Source organism: Enoplosus armatus, chromosome 16 (assembly GCF_043641665.1).
Source record: "Enoplosus armatus isolate fEnoArm2 chromosome 16, fEnoArm2.hap1, whole genome shotgun sequence".
NCBI lineage: Eukaryota > Metazoa > Chordata > Actinopteri > Centrarchiformes > Enoplosidae > Enoplosus > Enoplosus armatus.
Genome location: NC_092195.1, coordinates 21,906,661 through 21,920,888, shown reverse-complemented (window position 1 = coordinate 21,920,888; position 14,228 = coordinate 21,906,661). Strand labels below are relative to the sequence as shown.

The following is a 14,228-nucleotide window of genomic DNA, read 5'->3' as shown; positions in this document are numbered from 1 at the left end:
CAATATACATTAATATGCTCCTAATACATGTTGATACACCGGTAAAAATAATTATATTACAATGATATACCACTGACAGGGGCCAGATGAATCAATAATGGAAATAATCATTAGATGCAACCCCAGATGTTTTTTTTCATGATGTTTTTTTAAATTATTTAATATGGAACACTTTGGGTTCCATAGTCTGGAGCCAGGCTGGCAGTGAGGAGGTTAGTGGTCTCGTCGGTGGGAGCGTCCCCCGTCTCCAGAGCTCTCCGGACGTTCTGCCAGAAGACTCCCGTGTGTTGGCCGGCCTGCGGCCAGCTCAGGTAGGTGCGTCTCTTCACCAGTTTCCTCATGCGGTAGTATGGAGACAGCTGCTGGGCCGGGATCTCCTCCAGAAACAGCAGGATCAACACGTCCTTCTGCTCGTCAAACAGACGGAAGCTGCAACAACACACACAGGACGGCACAGGACAGACCATGAGGACGATCCAGAGGACTGAATCAGTTTGGGAAGCTGGGAGATAAAAGCAGGAGGTGCCGCTGGATGTGAGCGCCCCCACCTGGCCATCTGGATCTCTCTGGAGCACCACTCGCTCTGCAGGTAGCGGCGGCTGATCACACAGATGGTCTTCCTGCTGCCATAGATGGCGTCTGTAATGTTCTCTATGATGGGCTTCCCTGTGGAGACGACAGTTCAGACTCACTGTAGGAAAACTACATGCACTGATTATTACTGAAGCAGCTAAACTCCCAACCCTAACTCTCTCCTTAGCTCACACTTCACTGAACTGAGGATTTGAACTTCTTTCTCTCTCTTCAAGCTCTCTTTTTTCATTTTTCATACATCTGTTTCTGTCACTTTTCATGTGAACAACTGAATGCAACACCATGACTGTCTTGGAGGAGAGACTGTAAGTGTGTGCAGTTATCAGCATACAACGATTATCGCAACTGACCCCTATCTATGACTGCTAGCTTTTCACCCTGCCATAGAGTTTGGCCGTTTGGAACAGTTATAAATACTTTTGCTTTCAAAAATGGTCACACAAACTAGTTCTTCTCGAGTATACCCCACCAGCAGCCTGTGGATACTATTCCTGCTGAGAAGGGATTTCTGGCACAACTTCACCTACTTATAAGGTGCATGGTGGGTATCAGTGAACATGACAACAAAAAAAGGGATGTGAAACTCATTGCAGCGACTAGTCTTTAAAAATACAAATAGTTATGTATCAAGCTCTGAAAGGAAGGAGATGGAGAAGTGAAAGAAAGTGGAAGAGAAGACGAAGTTAACAGAAAGAGAGAAAAAAGGCTGTACCTGGCTAAAAGTCTGGTTAATGGTCCAGAATAAATTTGATTCAGACCGCAAGGAGAAAGGGAAGGAAGCAAGAGACATACAGAGTTTCAGAAAGAGACAGACAGAGCGTTCACCTGGTTGGAAGTCTCTGTGGTGCAGACAGAGTCTCCAGCCCTGCTCTCCCTCCAGCACTGGAAGCATCTCTCTGTAAACCCAGGCCTCATCGTGAACGTTGTAGGAGATGAAGGCATCGTAGTGGTGAGGAGCTCCCTTCTTCCTCTTCCTGCTATCATAGAGGAAGGCCAGGAAGAGGTAGAAGGTATAGGCAAGCTGCCACCTCAGAAAGTGGTAGATGAAGGATGTGAGCAGAGTTACCAAAGTCAGACCAGAGCTGCAAATGAAGCAAAGGAAGCTAAAGTCCTTCCAACAGGACTGGATGTCAAAGTCCAACAACCTGGTTCCCTGTTTACTCGGAGGAAAGGAACAGTCGTACTGGTAGGCATTAACAACCTGTGTTTGGTTGTTGTTCTTCACCCATTGGATAAAGCCAATGTTAGAGCAGTCACAAGTGAAAGGGTTACCAAACAGGTCCAGGTATCTTAGTGCAGGGAGACGCTGGAAGACCGTCTCATTGATCACTGTCAACTCATTCTCTCTCAGTATCAACTGGCTGAGTGCAGACAGGTTGACCTGGGTCAGAAAATCCAAAGATCTGAGCTTGTTTTTGGAAAGATTGAGAGCCTGCAGGTTTGGGATTGGCTGAAACAAGTCAGGTTTAGGATATGAGACATTACTGTCGATTATCTGAAGACTTGCCAGGCGAGGAGTGTATGTAAATGTGTCTGGGTGTGGTGTGTTGGTGAAGAATTTCTCAGCTGCAAAGTCCTCTAAATATTTCAGACCCCTGAGCAGATCTGTTGAGATTGCTATGTTCCATTTATTGCTGTTTTTGATTATAAGCTGCCTCAAAGAAGGCACATTTAAGAAAGGTGGCTCACCATTAACTTGATGACTCAAGCTGTTCATAAAAGTAGGGAGATAAAGTGTCAGACTTTGCAAGTGTGGCAGTCCTCTGAACATGTCATTCCTTAGATTCGTTGGTGAAAGGATAAGAGTTTGGAGATGGCCAAGCCCCTCGAAAGTCCCATTATCCACTTGGCAATCTGACAGTGACTCTAAATCCAGAACCATGAGGGAAGAAAGAGTTCCAAAGTCTCCTTTACTGAGTCCCTTAAAATCATTCCTGTTCATATTCAAAATGCGAAGGTTCTGCAAACTTACACTGAAGGTATCATACAAACGGAAAATTGGATTTCCTTCGATATAGAGTAATCTCAAATTCTTCAAGTCTTGAAAAGCACATCCTCTGAGTTTTGAAACACGATTGTTGCCAATAAAGAGTTGCATTAGTCTTGTCAAATTCAGGAAGTCAGAGCAACCTAACTCTCCGATATCATTGTCACTCAGAGATAGGACTACAAGTGTGGAGAGGCCTCTGATGGTGAGCGGCACTTTGGGTAGAAAGTTGTGGTCTAATTTCAGTTGCTCGAGCTGATTCAGTGGTCTGAGTGAATTCTCAGACAGCTCAGTCATGACATTACCAACTAAAGCCAGCTCAGTGATTTTAGAGCAAGGCTGAAGCAGTGTGTCGTTTAAAACGTAAATGTTGTTAAAAGTCAAATCAAATCTTGTTAAAGCAGGAATCTGGCAGGCGACTTCTATCAGACCTTTATCGAACCATTCTTTCACGTAGCTCAGCCAGAGATACTCCACGGACTCCGCGCTCTGAAGCATCATTCTGTAAGTTTCAAAACTTATTTCAGTTCCACTTAAATACAAACTAGTCAAGCTCCTTAGAAAGGTCTTGTTGGGTACGTCCCACTCAAAGCCAAAGCTGCATTTGGACAAATCGATAGACTGAAGATGAGGAAAGATGTCTCTTGTAATGCTGAACTTTCTCAGTGGATTCAAGTTAAACTCAAGCGACCTCAGGTTTGATTTGTTAAATGGCAGGTCATCCGACTCAAAAGTGGTAAACCTGTTCATTCCCGCCTCTAGTTTGTATAGGTTTGGTAGTTGTAAAATAGGTACAATATCAGTAATTTGATGTAGGTTGTTTGAGCTCAGTCCTACTTTCTGTAAGCTGACAAGGGGTTGAAAGGCCAGTGGGGAGATGTATGTTATTTGGTTGTTGGTTAGAGACAGACTCTCTAATTTGGACAGTCCCTGAAACGTGTTGTCTGTCAGGTTTTTGAGGTCATTAGAATGTATATCAAGTTCTTCTAACTGCACCAAGTCTGTAAAAGCTCCATCATCAATGTGTGAGATCGAGTTAAACCCCATTTCTAAATAAATAAGCTTTGATAAACCACTTAAATCAGTTCTGTTGATCTTTAAAATGTCATTGGAGCTTAGATCTAGAGATATCGCATTTTTAGGGATGTCATCAGGAACGGCAGTGAGGTCACGATCTGCGCATTTAACGGAAACATCTGTGACATACCCAGAATATTTAACAGTGCAGTTTGTCAGTGAGTAAGCCAGCGAGGGGTTAAAATGAAGCAGGACAGACAGGAGTAAGACGAGGACACTGGTGTGATGTAGCATGGTGATCTTCATGATCAGCCCTGTTGAAGTACATCAGCTTCTTTGAGTTCCTGTGAGGTAGAGTTGATTAATAATCAGTGCACATATACAGCCATGCGAGAGTCTCTGTGAGACTGTACCATTCATGTCACGTGGTTATCATAATTATGGACAACTGAGTCAGAAAAAACGTTCAGGTCATCCCCCAATGTTGTAATTCAAGTTGGAGCTATCAGGAATTTCTGACAGCTACGATATCTCACATTTTGTGAAAATAACTGTCAACAAATTGGTGACAAAATGGCTGAAGATTTGCCTCCATCACTGACAGTTACATCTAAATAATACAACAATAGGTACAACTAATTTAAAAAGGACCTATTCATGGTTGGTTTTTATCTGGTTTTACTTGTTAACGATCCACTCCAAGGTATTTAAATGAAGGCTAGCCCTGCATGATAAGGGGAGGTTTTCCTGTTCTTCACATTCTACTGTCATTGTGTTAAATGCAGCAACAGCTACAGTAATGCTTTGAGCAAAGAGAAAGCAATCTGGTGAGGAAGAAATAAAAAAATGTAAAAAACACCGGAGAAGGCTGGATGATGTGGTGTGCTCAAATTGCCCTTTGACTGAAAACCTGCCTGTATATTACTGACACCTTTTGTCCAGCAAGATAATCTTCACTAATGAACATCACTTTTATGACTTTTGAAGCGTAAATGTAATCACCAGAAGTAAAAAGCTAATGTTTATATGTTTATATTCTTGCTTTTAACACTTATTTCACATTCGCTGCCCTCACCTGGCTTGAAGTCTGGTCACTTCTTTATGAGGAGTTACGGCCTGACAGAAGAGAGACAGCAAGAAAAGAGAAGAATTAATATTACATTTTCATTTAAGCACTGAAACTGACGCTGGTATCATACAGCTAACATCTTTACTTACCAGCCGCTTCCACTCTTGCCTGCAGGACTCTGACTGGTTCTTGGTTTCCTTCTACATGAACTTATTTAGGAAGTGAGAGGTCGGTCCTTTAACACATGCAGCGTGAGCCCGGACACACAAGAAGATTGTAAAAGAGGAACAGGCGTAATTTTCATGACTTCACTTTTGACATAATGTACAGGAGGTGCATATGCAAAATTAGAACTGCAAGCAGCAACACAGTGACCAGGCTGCAGGGTAGATATTTATTCAGATAGAAAAAAGGAAATTAGAAGATTAGTATGTGTAGAATCTCATGTTAATCAATCAATAATCAGAGATTATGTCACAGTGCTGTATTTGAAATTAGACAGTAAGAAACAACAAACAATAAGTCACAGGAGCTCTATCTGATTAAAAGTAACCAGGCACTTCAGGTTTTGTTTGAACTAGCTGACGTTACTTCATCACAAACTTCTAAGCAGTGGTAATTGTGCTAGTTTATTGTGTATAAGTATTAAACCTACCTCAGAATCCTTTGTTAAGTTTGTTTAATAATATTTGGATACATGGAGAAACATAGTGCAGTAAAAAGTACAATATCTCCATGACATGTAGTGGAAATAGAAGTATAAAGTTGCATAAAATGAAAATACTCAAGCAAAGTACGAGTACCTCAAATGTTTATGTAAGTAAATGTACTTTCTGGACATTTCATTTCATCGAAAACACTAGAGAGAGCCAGAGTTTCATTTCATCGACACCTCTGTCTGTCCTTGAAAGAGATGTGAACAGACTCTTCAAGAGACAAAACCCCCGGAAAGCTGCTGGACCAGACTCCATCTCCCCATCCTGCCTGAAGAGCTGCGCCGATCAGCTGTCTCCGGTGTTCAGGGACATCTTCAACACCTCACTGGAGACATGCCACGTGCCAGCCTGCTTCAAGGCCTCCACCATCATCCCCGTCCCCAAAAAAACAGGGCCCACAGGATTAAATGGCTACAGACCCGTCGCCCTGACCTCTGTGGTCATTTGAACGCCTGGTCCTGTCCCACCTCAAATCCATCACAGACCCTCTGCTGGACCCCCTGCAGTTCGCCTAGAGAGCCAAAAGGTCTGTAGACGACGCCGTCAACCTGGCTCTACACTTCATCCTCCAGCACCTGGACTCCGCAGGATCCTACGCCAGGATGCTGTTTGTGGACTTCAACTCTGCCTTCAACACGATCGTCCCGGCTCTTCTTCAGGACAAGCTCTCCCAGCTGAAGGTGCCTGACTCCACCTGCAGGTGGATCACAGATTTCCTGTCTGACAGGAAGCAGCATGTGAAGCTGGGGAAACACGTCTCAGACTCGCGGACGATCAGCACCGGCTCCCCTCAAGGCTGCGTTCTTTCTCCTCTACTCTTCTCCCTGTACACCAACAGCTGCACCTCCAGTCACCAGTCCGTCAAGCTCCTGAAGTTCGCGGACGACACCACCCTCATCGGACTCATCTCTGGAGAGGATGAGTCTGCCTACAGGTGGGAGATTGACCATCTGGTGACCTGGTGCAACAGCAACAACCTGGAGCTTAACGCTTCAAAGACAGTGGAGATGGTTGTAGACTTCAGGAAGAGCGCAGCCCCACCCGCCCCCATCACCCCGTGTGACTCTCCAGTGGACACTGTGGAGTCCTTCCGTTTCCTGGGCTCCATCATCAGCCAGGACCTCCGGTGGGAGCTGAACATCAGCTCCCTCATCAAGAAAGCCCAACAGAGGATGTACTTCCTGAGGCAGCTGAGGAAGTTTAACCTGCCACAAACAATGCTGGTTCACTTCTACACTGCCATCATAGAGTCCATCCTCACCTCCTCCATCACCATCACCTGTACTCCTCCAGGACCCTGACGAGAGCAGGGAAGATCGCTGCCGACCCCTCCCACCCCGGACACCATCTGTTCGACCCCCTCCCCTCTGGCAGGAGGCTGCGGTCCATCAGGACCAAAACCTCCCGCCACAAAAACAGTTTCTTCCCCTCTGCAGTCAACCTGACGAACTTACATTGACCCCCCCCCCCGAACACAAACACTACTTATACGGTACATCACCCCTGTCCCCCCTGCGTTACATTAACGCACCCACCCCTACTGGACACTTTACCTGGACACTTTACTTTATTCTGGTCACTGCACTGTTGTTATTTATCTTATTTTTATTTTTATTCGTATTCTTATTTTAGCTTTTATATTCTACTTATTTGTTATCAAAACAATAGCACCTTCAGACCACGGCAAATTCCTTGTAATGTATGTTATTTGGCAATAAACAGTTTCTGATCCTGATTCTGATTTCAATCCTATTTCACAGTCTTTATCAGCAAATGTTGTTTTCTCAGTAGTCACTGGAATTGTAGATGTTCAGATTTTCCTTTTTCGGCCGACATGGACGAGAGGCCGCTTTGTGCGCTGAGAAAAAAGAAGAAATTTGCACATCTACAATTCCAATGACGACTGGGAAAACAGTCAACTGTAACTGGGACACTGCAGTCTAAAAGCAGTGACGGAGACCCCCCCAGCTTCAGCCTGCACGTAGTGTGTGTTCATGAACACTAGAGAGAGCCAGAGTTCAAATAACCGATCTGTATTGATGCACTGAACCATCGTCAGACACAGTCCCACATTTAAAGGGGGGCTTACAGTGCAGTAGAGTTTTGAGGATCTGTTTATCTTTGCAGATTCAGTTTTTACATTAAAAACAAAAGACATGTTATTTTAGAGAGAGATCTGCAGTGCAAGATAATATAAGTAACCTGCTCAACCGTGTCTACACCCACCTGGATAAGCCGGCGAGCACTGTGAGAGTCATGTTTTTTGACTTCTCCAGTGCGTTCAACACCATCCGTCCAGCTCTACTGGGTGAGAAGCTGACGGAGATGCAGGTGGATGCCCCCCTCGTGTCCTGGATTGTCAACTACCTGACTGGCAGACCACAGTATGTGCGCTTACAACACTGTGTGTCAGACAGAGTGGTCAGCAACACCGGGGCCCCGCAGGGGACTGTCCTCTCTCCCTTCCTCTTCACCATCTTCACCACGGACTTCAGCTACTGCACTGAGACCTGCCATCTTCAGAAGGTTTCTGATGACTCAGCAATAGTTGGATGTATCAGTGAGGGTGATGAGGAGGAGTACAGGGCTGCTGTGGACTACTTTGTCGCATTGTGCAAGCAGAACCACCTGCAGCTCAAAGACAAAAGAACTGACTGTGGATCTGAGGAGGACCAAGGCGCCGATGACCCCTGTTTCCATCCAGGGGGTCAGTGTGGACATTGTAGAGGATTACAAGTACCTGGGAGTCCACATTGACAATAAACTGGACTGGGTGAAGAACACTAATGCCCTCTACAGGAAGGGCCAGAGCCGTCTCTATTTTCTGAGGCGGCTGAGGTCCTTCAACATCTGCCGGACTATGCTGAGGATGTTCTATGAGTCTGTGGTGGCCAGTGCTATCCTCTATGCTGTTGCATGCTGGGGCAGCAGGCTGAGGGTGGCGGACTCCAACAGACTCAACAAACTGATCCGCAAGGCCAGTGACGTTGTGGGGGTGGAGCTGGACTCTCTGACGGTGGTGTCAGAGAGGAGGATGCTGTCCAAGATGCCCCGCAGCTTGGACAATGCTTCACATGCTTCTCCATGACGTACTGGTCGGACACAAGAGCAGCTTCAGTGGGAGACTCATTCCTCCCAAATGTACAACAGAGCGACACAGGAAATCATTCCTGCCTGTGGACATCAGACTGTTCAGCTCCTCCCTCTGAGGGTCAGACACTCAGGAAGAGACTGGAAATCTGGATCTACTTCACCTGTTCATACACTACCTCACTATTTATTCTTTAAATGTTTCAGTGCAATACATATATAGTCATACACAACAGTGCAACACATACATACATATACATTGTTATTGTATATATTTTTACCTCATTGTTCACTTAAATACTGTAAATGTGTATATTTTTTATTTTCTATTTCTTATTTTTATATTTTGCACATACTTTTAGTTCTAAATTATGCTACTTTCTTATCTTGAATGGGAGCACCGGTACTGTACAATTTCCCCCCAGGGATCAATAAAGTATTTCTGATTCTGATTCTGTAAGTAAACTATAAATATCCATAGTTATGTGCTCGTATTTATTATTTAATATGACTATCTATTATAATTACTTATTATAAAATCTTTTAATAATACATGCAACCAAAATAAACCCTAATGAAACATTTGTTTGGCTATAAATCTTCTGCACATACATAAGAATACTTATAACAGTGAATGAAGGTAATGTGTGTGGTGTAAAGAACTTAAAACACAATCAGAATCAGAAACCGGGCAAGGCAGATGACCGCCCACCTAGAGTCTGGTTCTGCTCAAGGTTTCTGCCTCTTAAAAGGAAGTTTTTGGAAGTGCTTGCTCATGGTGGGAACTGTTGGGTCTCTGTAATAACATTATAAAGAGTCTAGACCTGCTCTATTTGTAAAGTGTCATGAGATGACTTTTGTTGTGATTTGGCGCTATATAAATAAAATTGAATTGAAACTGTTTATTGCCAAGTAACATACATTACAAGGAATTTGCCGTGGTCTGATATATGGAATATATGGAGCTGGTCTTTGACAGCTCACGTTATTATTTATTGATGTTGTTTCTGCTCCATTGTCCTTCAATTCCCATAAAAACAGCAACTGAAAAACAAAACAGATTGTTTCGAATTACACTGAGAGATAAGACGAGCTGATTCATACCAATGCTAACATGCTAACATGTTATATCAATGACAATGTATTTTTTTCTTTGATGATCAGACTTACAATAATCCAGGAGGACATGCAGCATTCAGGTGTCCCCTCCTGCAGGGACATAATGATGATCAGGAAAAGTTCATTCACCCAGTGGACATTAATTTACCGCTGGTTTAAAAACCATGTATCCATGTTTAGTGGTTTTAATGTTTTCAGATATTTTATGAAATTTCATTCTCATCTCAAATTCTGAATACTTTGTTGGTCAAAATAAGTTATTAGAACTCAACTGAAATGTTTCCTCATCCTTCTTATATTTCATTACAGTGACTTTTATTTCAAAAGGCTGTTTCATGATAGTTTAGAGATTAGATTGTAATGAAATACAATAAAGCTTTGCTGGGAAAAAATACCACTATGACATAAATAAAAGAAAAACTGAATCGAAATACAAATAAAAATCCACTGAATGTAACAGTGTGTAATTACACATATTACCATTAATGCTCCTCTATCTCCCACCTCTCCTCTCTCTCTGTCACTATCCATCACAAGAGAGACTACTAGAAAAGACTTTTCATCTAGCGCCATCATCAGGTCAGCATTTGTTGTCCAAACGTTGTTTGACATTCCCATCAGCCTCAGCTGTACTTTATATTTACTGCTAATTAGCAAATGTTAGCATGCTAACACGCTAAAACAAGATGATGAACATGGTAAACATTATACCTGCTTAACATCAGCATCTTAACATTATCATTGTGAACATGTTAGCATCCTAATGTTAGCATTAACAACAGGGACTCACTCATAAAAACATTGCTCCGCAGCACTGTAACGTTAAAGAAGTCCACATCAAAATCGTGTTTAGTGTATAAGTGTAAAGCACTCTGTTGCTATTCCCCTCCGTTTCCAGTCTTTATGCTAAGCTAGGCTAACCACGTCCTGACTCCAGCTCTGTACTGAACACACAGACATGAGACTGATGTCCATCTGAACGTCTCTAAGAGGATTTGCTTTAAAACAAGGCCGTGTATCAGAGAAGTTTAGATTTTGGAGATACAAGGTTTTTGCTGTAGCGGGGGGACATGATAACATTATGGTAACCGTACGGGCTGCATGTTCCAGGAGCTTTGCAGAATCCACCCACGATCTGACAAGCCGACGAACCTCCTTCGACCTCCCCTGAAACAGAGGGAACAAGTTATTATCAGCTTTAGTCAGCTGGTCAGAGTTCCTTTGATTCTAATCCTCATCCCCTCTGAACGTAAGAGCAACTCATATGCATCAGCATCAATATCTTATAGTACACGTTGAAGAAATCTGGGTACACAGAAGCCCCACGGCCATGTGCTCAGCTACATATGGCGCCACCATGTGGCCACTTAAAAGCACTTTTAGCTCATGAATGTGTATCTGTGGATTCCTTCAATCAATTCTATCTTGTCCAACATGTTTCATCAAAACTTCATCAAACTTCGTACATAGCCTGCCATATTAAATAAGAAATTCAATGAAAAAATAAGTTTTTATTAAAAGGACCTTTTTTGTCTCCTGTAAGTCATAATTGTGAGATTGGTGCCAAAATCTAGTAGGCGTGGCCTCACTGACATAAACTCCTGCAACTCTTGAATGTAACATGAAATTGTGACCAAATTTGGTCGGTATAGTACTGAAAAACGTCCGCCTGTAGTATTCTTTATTTATTTTATCATAACGTTTGTCGTGTTTCTGTAAATGTTCTACCTTTTGTTCCAGCTATGACGTATTTTATATTTATATATATATATAATGTTGGTTTTGTCAATAAAGATGTAAAAATGAATTACTCACATATGGTGAGCAGCAGAGCCATGATGATGAAGGTGATGATGATTCTAGGACTCATTGTGTTCAGAGTGTTGAGTTCCTCTTCTGTCTCTGCTGCTGTGGACCAACGCTTTATAAACGTCTCCTCGTGTGTCCAATCAGGCCAACAGCCAGACAAAGCCTCTGATTGGACAGCAGAGCTCAGCCTCAAACTTTAATGTACAGTTTAAAGTTCAGTCAGATGGATTGAATCTGGTCCAAGAGTTGTGTTTGCTTGACCCACAACATGCTGAATTAGTCTGGAAACATTTTTCCAGTAAACAGCCTGTGGAAATAAAACAGGACTCTTTACTCGTTTTAAATTTGGAAACTGATATTAAATTGAATTTAGTATCTCTCATGAATTGAAAATGCGTAGATGATGCTTCATATATCAACTAGCACCCATAAAGAAAACATGATGTGTATGAACAAACATTCAGATTCAACCCTGAAGTGAGTACAAGATGTTCATCAGATGCACTTGAGTGTATGTCTCTCATTGCTAACCTCTCGAGTCTTTTACTTCATTGGTGAATACACTAAGCATGTTTTATTCATAGTAACAACTTTATTTATATATCATGTGGAGACAAGCAGAGAAAACCAGTTAAAAGTTGATATATTTATAGATGTACATAGACTTTAAATGAAAAAGGCACAACAATGACTTGGGATGCAATCACTTTACATGTAAATATGATAATATTATATTATATATAATACAGACATTTTTCGGCTGTAGTTGTCTATAAATATTAAAACAATGTTTTCAATATGTCTGTCATTTTTCTTGTACTTCGTTAAACTGACAAAAGAATGAGACTTACAGCTGAGTTAGTGCTGAGAAAAGGACACCATGCATGTGAGGTGAGGACAGTTTAAAAGACAAAAATGTATGCATAAAAAGTCGGACTAAGGGTTAATCCTCCGGTTTAAGGTTATAGGATTATTTTCCCTGGTGGTTTAAATGCAACGTGAGAAATAAAGTGTAATAATAATATTCTATTGTTATGGGCATTGAATTAAATGACAACATTCAGCACACGGCTGAGAAAACCTGCAGCTACAGGAGAATAAAGCTCCTTTCCTCTCTCTCCATCTAATTTTCCTATCCAGTCCCTTCTCTTCCAAATCCTAATTAAACCAATCCACTGTGAAAGAGTTAAACCTTTAAATCCTTAAATCCTCACGTGGGATAATACAGCATTTAATACATTAAATAAAAATATAAACAATGTAAACTGTTGTACAGAGAGGGGGACTGTTGGTTGGTTTTATTATTAATACTGAGGAGGAAACATTACGCAATACTGAAAACATTAACAAAAGTCTGTAACTCTGGGAGGCTCTGCCTGCTGCGCTGATGAGGAATTAAACTGAATTTAATAGTTTCATGTCGTCAGGACTATAAAATCCATCCATAACAACAGAACACATAAAATCTGATCAACCAACAAGCAATGTTTCAGTCGTCTGTCAAATGTACACATACGATTTTACTTCTTCTGGTTTCACAATCTGGGAGGGTCATCAACTGTTCCAGGAAGATAGATGTTAGTGTCATCAGCATAGCAATGATAATTTATGTTGCATTTGAAGATCAGGTGGCAGCATTCAAACACAGAACAAAAGTGGTCTAAGTACTGATCCTTGTGGAACTCCACATGTCTGACTGTCTGTCTGACTAGCTACTCTTGCTAGTTTTAGCGATGTTAGCTAGCAGTGGTGGAGGAAGTACTCATATATTTTACTTCAGTAAAAGTATCAAGAAGAAGTACTTGTTTGGTAAGTACGGTCCCTTTCAGAGAGCTATACTATTATTATATACTGTATATCATATTATTGGAATATGATTACTGATGCTGTAACACGTACGCAGCATTTTAATGTTACAGCTGGTGGAACTTCTTTATATATTGTTGAATAGTTTATACAGCACTATCTCATATTTTATAAATTCATGTCGTGTTTGTAAAATAATTTAAGTAACTATAGCTGTCAGACAATTGTAAAGTACAGTATTTCTCTCTTGAGATCTTATTTACTCTCCACCACTGGTAGCTGGTCACTAGCCACTGTTGCTAGTTTTAGCTAACTGTAAATTATGGGATAACGTCTCCAATTCTTTCATCTTTCAGCTCTTCCAGCTCTTTGCTAAAAATCAGCGTTCAGTGTCTCTGCAGAGGAGAATCGGGTGTAAATGACTAAAACCAGGTTAAACTTGAATGAAGTGACTCTGAGAAGCTGGACTGTTGTAGATAACAGGACAGAATGAGGAGGAGAACAGTTCAAATATAGTGTTCAAATAGAGAAAAATCAAACCTCTGAGTGTGATGACACTCCTTTAAAACCCTGCTGAAGGTCTTTGCTGACTCGCCTGGCTTTACCTTGATTAAAGTGTATGTGTGTGTCGGTCTTACCTTATCTAACACCTGTGTAAATTCATGAGGCCTGTGAAGCGACGCAGCCACCCGAGGGCGAAGCATTTTAATGAAGGAGATGAAACCCTGAGAAGACCTGAGCTGGTTTCTGATCAGGACCACAGAGGAAAGACAGAGAGAGGAGGGGGACTCCCTGAGTCTCAGCCGGTGCTCTGAGCTCACGTTCAAAAATCTGAATTATTTTGGTTTTATGAAAATGAGAAGTTGGACTGAGCTGCAAAGTATGGGCTAGTTTTATTTCTAAAGCTTGACAATTATTGAAACTAGACTGAATAACATGCAGACAATATGAGATCAAGTATGAGGGCGTACAGAAAATACTCATGTTGTCCTGGTTTGTATATTTGGTGTCACACCTGTGT

At 41.9% G+C, this 14,228-nt stretch overlaps 1 protein-coding gene across 1 annotated transcript; it reads right to left on the bottom strand.

Annotated features, from left to right (window-relative positions):
• Positions 1–158: 158 nt before the first annotated feature.
• On the bottom strand, positions 159–3,904 carry LOC139299318 (toll-like receptor 13). The gene is made up of 4 exons (XM_070922212.1): positions 3,877–3,904; positions 1,420–3,756; positions 549–666; positions 159–429 (listed from the first exon to the last, which is right to left on the bottom strand). Exons 1-4 carry the CDS (start codon positions 3,902–3,904, stop codon positions 159–161), a joined length of 2,754 nt encoding a protein of 917 aa, XP_070778313.1.
• Positions 3,905–14,228: the final 10,324 nt, after the last annotated feature.